This window comes from Mesoplodon mirus (genome assembly GCF_964341445.2).
Source record: "Mesoplodon mirus genome assembly, chromosome: 1".
In the NCBI taxonomy this organism is placed as follows: Eukaryota; Metazoa; Chordata; class Mammalia; order Artiodactyla; family Ziphiidae; genus Mesoplodon; species Mesoplodon mirus.
This window is the reverse complement of record NC_138976.1, coordinates 57,081,523-57,088,876: the sequence shown is the minus strand read 5'-3', so window position 1 is coordinate 57,088,876 and position 7,354 is coordinate 57,081,523. Positions and strand designations below refer to the sequence as shown.

Genomic DNA, 7,354 nt, shown 5'->3' with positions numbered 1-7,354 from the left:
TCAAGGTGACCCCAGGTCTCCATCCATAATTCTTATCCTTTCTTGCAAGTTGGTTGATGAAAGCAAGGATCTCATGATTTCCACTCTGACAATTTCCCAGGCACAGTCACTGTATTTCTTCTCTTCCAGGTAGAGATGGATTCCCTGGAAGTACCTCTTCACAGCCAATGTAGGGCCCGTCACTCCCAGGGAAGTTTCTTCATCTCCCATCGCCTGCACCAAGCAGGCATCCAGGTCATTCAGCTGCTGATGGAGTCCACTGCGGAGTTTGTCCATGAGGGAGGTGTCCCAGGCAGCAGAGGAGCGCTCTGTGTGGAAGAGGCGGAAGATCTGCTGGAGCATCTCGTGGAGGACAGAGGTGGCCTGGGCCTTCGGGAGCTGGCTGCCATCCACCATGTCCTGGGGGAAACTGAAGTCTTTTCTGTCCTTCAGACAGAAGTGAGGGGAGATTCTCCTCATCTGGCCCAGAAACCTGGAGTTGTTCCTGCTAATCTGCACGTGGTTCTGAGACAGGTCGCAGCCCAGAGATCCACCAGGGCCATAGCTGAACACCACCAGGGTGGTCAGTAGAGAGAGCACGAAGGCCATGGGGCAAATGAGGCTGTTGCTGGCCTGGCTGAGACGGGTGTCTGGGGGAACCTTGTGGGTAGGTTCTCGATGACATCCTTCCTAAGCAAGGCCATTAAATAGGGAGCACAGTAATTTTCATTTTCTAAACATTTCTATACACTTTTACTTCCTTTTTTGATTTTCACTTAGGTATTCTCAGTATGGTCTACAAAGATGTCATCATTCTAAGCTATTAATTTTGCAAGAAGTTTAATTTTTCCAGTAATTTCAGATGTGCCCATCCAAATGGATATTTATTAATCAAATGAGAAAGGTTTTTGTCTTCAAGTCAGAAGTGATGTAGGTCTGTAAATACATGCATTCTATATCTCTTTCATGCATAAATGTTGGTCTTCTCTGTTCCAGGAACACATTTTTAGCCCTGATCTTAGATTCCATTTTTACCTCTTACTTCACATAGGAAGGCAGGCTCTCTCAGCCGTATGGTTTCTGTATTTGCTTAAGGATTTCCCAGATCACTCTGGCGTAAGCTCTTTGAAACAAAACATGGGTTTTGTTTAGTGTTTGATTTAGAGAAGAGGCTGATTATTATGAGTCCATGAGCTTCTCCCATGTTTCCTTTCCTTCTAGAACATGTTCCTTCATGTCCATGTGGTCACGCTTCAGGTGACCACGAGGTGAGGACTATTACAGATATTGTCCTTTCTTGCCACCATTTTCTTACTGGAGACCTATAGTCCTCCACAGGCTGGGCCAATACCCCCACCAGGAATCCTGGTTCTTTTGAGGAGAACATGGGTGTGGAGACCCTAAGTCCAAGAAAATTGTATTTCCCCAGCAGCACCTCACTCACAAGGGAGAGATCACATCTAGTCACACCCTCTCCTCTAGAGTGACAGAGTCCCCTTCCTAACCTGGACTCCCACCCTGAGGGCACGCTCACCACATCCTGAGGACTGTAAAATCTCTTTGCCGTGGAGGGGCTTGTTTATTTGTTGGGAAAATAATTCATCTTCCAGGACCCTCACCCTTGCCCTGGAGTGTTTGTGTGAAGGACCCTAGTCCTCAGTGGTGACCGCCTCCCCTCCTGACCCGTGTCCTCAGGTATCAGAAGTGTCAGCAGCCCTCAAATACTGAGAGCAAAAGTGTGTTTTCTCTAAGGTGGTGGAGGAGTTACCCAATTCTAATCATTTAACCCTGAGTAGACACATAATTTTTATTTGGCCAAATACAAATTTTATTATTCAACTCTTTTACTAAAGCTAGTCAACACTTGTTATGCTCAAAGTTTCTGAGCTGGGGGCAGAGAATTCAGCATTGGTGTTGTCTCTCATTAAAGCTTATGTCACAGAAACCAGTGAGGTTCAGTTGTTCATTCAGTCAGTTGATGCCACTGGGCTTCTCCCTTCCTCTGTCTCTGTCTCCCTCTGAGAATGCAGGGCAGTGAGGCCCAGGATTAGGTCAGAGAGAAATCGCCTTCTTTCCTTTACTTGTGTGTAATTTTTCATTTAAAGTTTTTGTAACTTATATTCACTTAGTGACTTATTGGACAAGATTTGTCTCGCTGCTCCTGCATTAGTTCTAATTCATGAGGAGGTAAGAACAATAAAGGGAGGTAAAGAAAGGCAAAGGGGCTCCAGTCTCTATCATTTTCAAACTTTAGATTTTTTGTTTATCACTGCAACTGTCCTAGAAAGTAAAATTCGACAGCTGTCTTGTGGGCAAAAAGAAAACAAATGTGAGTCTGAGTGTCATGAATGTGAAAGAAGGGAAGTAATTTTCCCCTGACACAATGACAGATTCTAAGTTAGCAAACTTCAGTGCAGCACAGTTGGGGACGAGGCTATGTCAGAGGAGAAGGATGAGGCCATTGTGAAAAACAGAAAGACAGGAACGTGGTTGCTTCTGCCAGAAGCTCAAAAAAGACCAAGTCCTGGAAGGATGAGGCCAATGTGAAAAACAGAAAGGCAGGAACATGGTTGCTTCTGCCAGAAGCTCAGAAAAGACCAAGTCCTGGGTCAGTTGATGGCCTTCAGCTTCACAAGACCAGCTTCTTCATTCTTCTTTCATTTAATCCATGTATGATCAGTTTTGAGGAGAAAAGGAAGAAGTCACACTCACCAGCTCACAAGTGACTAGCAACCAGAACCCCAGTTGCTAGAACACTAACCCTGTCTGGGAGGGTCAGCAAGATCAGTCTTGCTGAGCATCCATCTAGGTGATAAATCCATTCAGGCAATGAGAAGGGTACTTTAAGAAAACTAGAATTAAAGGAAGGGAATTAGATGATTCCAAAAGATCCTGATCTTACCTGGTTAATAGTAATCATGATATTAAAAAGTAATAACTGGGGGCTTCCCTGGTGGCGCAGTGGTTGGGAGTCCGCCTGCCGATGCAGGGGACACGGTTTCGTGCCCCGGTCCAGGAAGATCCCACGTGACGCGGAGCAGCTGGGCCCATGGGCCATGGCCGCTGGGCCTGCGTGTCTGGAGCCTGTGCTCTGCAATGGGAGAGGCCACAGCAGTGAGAGGCCCACGTACCCCAAAAAAAAAAAAAAAAAGTAATAACTGAATTTTATTGCTTGCTACTAATGGACTAGCCACTTTCTAAGTTCTTTAAAATTTAGGGACTTCCCTGGCAGTCCAGTAGTTAAGACACCGAGCTTCCACTTCAGGGGGCACGAGTTCGATCCCTGGTCGGGGAACTAAGATCTCGCATGCCCCATGGCTCAGCCAAAAAATAGAAAAAAAAAATTAACCCTCTCAATAACCCTATTTGGATCAAACTCACTTATACAACTGGAGAGAAATATAAATCTGGACGAATGAACTGTTCCAAACGTACCAAAGATACAAGGGCAAACCTTAGGGTGTTTACAATGATTTGTCTGAAAGCGCCCTTTAAAGAAAGTGAAGGCTGCACATGAACATGATATTTAGGAACCAATGAAATAAGCAGACAGAGGACAGTGAGATGACAAAGGACCCTTATTCCACTTAAGATGCCAAAGGGTTACTGTCCATGGTTTTGTAGGGCTACATGGGGTGTGGTCTGAGTCAACTGAACTGACTTTAAGTTCTAATCAAAAGAGACAAAATCACTATTAAGTAGTTAGAAAGGAATAGATTTTTCTGCCTATTGAAAAAAAAAAAAAAAAGGAAGTTTCCTACTGGCCTAGTGGTTACGATCCGGCACTCTCACTGCTGTGGCCCGGATTCAATACCCAGTGGGGGAACTGAGATCACACAAGCCACGCAGCGCCAAGTCTAAGATTTCGTGAGTGATTTCTTCAATGAAATATAGTAAAATAACTTTATTAACCCTAGAAGAGCTGACCCCTGGAATCTATGTATTTTTAACACTTGAGTTTTCTTGTGAGTTTAAGAAAAAAAAAAAAAAAAGCACCTAACAATTTCTAGCCATGTGAGCTCTGACGTTTCTCCTTCAGGAGGACAACTAAAAAGTCACTCACCATCTGGCTCTACAAGAATAAAGTCATTAGCCACAGCAGTCCCTTACCCCAACACCCCTGACAGGACTTCAGGGTGGAGATCAGGAATGGGGCACTCTCTGCTCTGGGAAAACTGACAGAATAGGCCTGCAGATGGTTAGATAATTTCCTGAGAAAATTCTATGAATTCAATTTTTTGCAACTTCTCAGACTTAGAAAAGCACTAAAATCATTAATAGTGACAAATGCTCCTCATGACTAGCAGCAACCTTCTACCAAGATGTGTCCTTGATTGCACGTATCCCCTTCACCACAATCACGTATATACTGACCTCCGCCTTATGTCCTTGGGGCAGTTTGTCAGAGCTGAAAGGCTGTCCTCTGGGTTATGGTCCTCAATAAGTCCTCCCAAAAAACTGAGCTCCCAGCTCTATGTTGTTGTTTGTTTCCAGTCAACAAGGACCTCACTGATTTCCCAGGAGACCTCCTCAGATCAGCCTGCTGTTCTCATTCTCAATGAAGACACCTCCATTTCTCACCTACAGTCCAGGCTGGACATCCATTTGTTTACTGAGAGAGTCTAAATAAGAATCTCTATTCTTTATTGTTCCAACTGTTGGTTAAGATGTGGGTACCCAAGAAGCCTTATGTGTGACCAAGACGGAAGAGCATACGTGCTTCTTAGACAGAAGGAGTGAAGGTTTCTAATGGGCTCCTTAGCAGGGAGAGTCTGGCTTGAACTTCAGAGTCACCCTCATGGCCTTGTATAGTTGTCTTTATTTAAATTTTAGCCTCAGCCCATTAAAACATCATAATACTGAAGAATTGAAATAAAAATACTATTTAAAAAATCATTTGTTAATAAAATGATATTTTTAGCAGTAATATAGGAATGGTTTCTGCTTGTTTTAGGACCCTAATCCTTAGGAAGGTTTCCAAACCTCTAAATGTACTTTAAATGTCCTTCTGACTTTAAAAGTACCTACTCAGTGCTGTATGCGCCAACTGGAAAGAACAGAGAGATGATCGATCCATCAGTGTCCTCTTTCCAAATTGCCTAAATTAAATAAATGAATTTCCACTTAGCTCTTTGTTGCTTTTAGAAACTGTGACCTTCTAGTGTGCATGTTACTGATACATGCCCTGCTGGAAAGGCTCTATCCCAGTTGTTGCTAAATATATTAAAATCCCTGCCTGTGTCCCTCCTATTCAAGCATGTTTTATTTTGTTTGCCTTTCAAAGGGGCAAAGACATCATGATGGAATGTAAGAAATTCCTTGGATTGCATTGTCCCCAGGAATATCCTTCCCTGCTCTGTGATAACTTGCTGGGTCCTAAGGACAAAACAGGTTTGCAGCTGGCACTGAGGTAACCCTCGTCCCTTCCAAGACTCCGCAGGCTGCTGTGGTATCAGTGCTGGGGACACTGCCAGTGGCCACGTCCTTCTGGGAGAACTCTGTGCTATCGCATGCACCTCAATCTTTTTTTCTCTGAAAAGGAATGTTCTGGAGAAACACTTGCCTCAATGCAGCTCATCGGTGTTCTTCCATGTCCTGAGGACCTGCCGCTGTTCCAGTGAATGCTTTAAACATCTCTGTTCTCCTTCCAAGTTCTCAAGCTGTTGCTGCCTTTCAACTCCATGTTTCCTGCGCTTTGGGCTTTTTGAGCAAATAAGAGTCCTGAACCAGGTGAGTTCCTCCTAGTGCAGTCAGCACGTGGAAGTGTGCAAATAGAGGCACAGGTGAGCTCCTGGGTTCTCCACCATTGTTCAGTGTTGGGCAGGGTGCCATCTATTTACTGTGTTTCTCTGGGAGTCTGGACAGTCTGGACCTGCAGTGCTTGGCAGGTGGAGAGGGTGGAGTCATATGAAAGTTTCTGCCAAACCTAGAACTTTCACTCATCTTCTGCTTTCCATTGGTGGCTTTGTAGTCTTAAGGGGAAATTGACAGCCAGAAACCCTAATGGAGAAGGAAACAGCTGTATGAATGGGCAGTACAGCTTCATGCAGAGTGAATGGGGAAAGTACACTATGGATTTCTACCTTGGGAGGAACTGAATGATTGTGATATTTTAGTGAAAGAATGGGATTCAGGAAAACAGAGAGGAAGGGGATTTGTGCCATGTATCAGAATCAGCAGATGGATATATGGTATATTATATATGGTATATTTTATATGTAGCATATTTTATACTATGTATTCATATATATGTACCATATATGTATATTATTGTATATAAAATTACATACAATTGATGACACACTTTCTCCCAGTTCTGTTTTTTAGGCCGTCATGGTTTTTCAGTCAGTGACAGAGAGAGGGGGAGGAGAATTCATTATTCCCATTTAGACCTATGTGAAAAATATAGGAAACAACACACTACCTGTTTAGCCCTCACTCTGTGGATGATACTCTGCTAAGTGTTCTTAAATATTCTGGTTGGTCTAATATCAATACAACTCGAGGAATATTTTCCCTACTTTATATTTGAGGAAACTGAGGCTCAGGGAAGTTAAGTGATTCCCCAGCATCACACATGTGTCCTGGCAGAATCTAGACTCAATGCAGAAACCCATATCACATATAAATAATTATTTAACTTCCATCCTCTGTAATTCTCAAGCCCTTTGTTTTCTTCTTTGGTGCTTTCTGAAGATCATTTTTCCCTGGTTGACTCCTAAGTGCACTGGCTACTCCACCTTTGTGCCCTCTTCAGACTCTCCTTCTCCTTCTCACTCTTAAAAGTTGAAGGTCCTCACGAGCTTTCGGTCATCATCTCGTTCTACACTCTACTCCTAAGGAACGACATCCACATATGCTGCTTCCAACGGGAAGTCTGTCTTTCGATGTTTCTTGGGCACTTTATAGAGTCCATCTGCTTTCTCCCCTTCTTGAGATGCCTCATTCCAGATTCTGGTGAGAGAATCCCCTTTTCCCTATCTCTCATTGTAATAGGAAACTTAATTGAAATAATTTAGCATGATTACTGTTTTTATATCTTTTATCTCTTCCAAACTGAACTCTCCAGAAGAATAGGTTTGGCATTTTCTTTTTTCACCTCTGTATTCTCAGAACTATCATATATCCAATATAGAAATATGAAGTTTTAAAATATAACCTGGGACTTCCCTGCTGGTGCAGTGGTTAAGAATCTGCCTGCCATTGCAGGGGACACGGGTTCGATCCCTGGTCCGGGAAGATCCCACATGCTGCGGAGCAACTAAGCCCATGGGCCACAACTACTGAGCCTGCGCTCTAGAGCCCGTGAGACACAACTACTGAGCCCGTGCGCCACAACTACTGAGCCCACGTGCCGCAGCTACTGAAACCCGTG

At 43.8% G+C, this 7,354-nt stretch overlaps 1 protein-coding gene across 1 annotated transcript; it reads right to left on the bottom strand.

The window, feature by feature from the left end:
* LOC309802889 (interferon omega-1-like) lies at nucleotides 1-683 on the bottom strand (the record flags this gene model as incomplete). Its single annotated transcript, XM_082618763.1, is given in 2 exon segments — nucleotides 1-656; nucleotides 659-683. Coding segments are annotated over 2 exon segments (681 nt in total).
* Nucleotides 684-7,354: the final 6,671 nt, after the last annotated feature.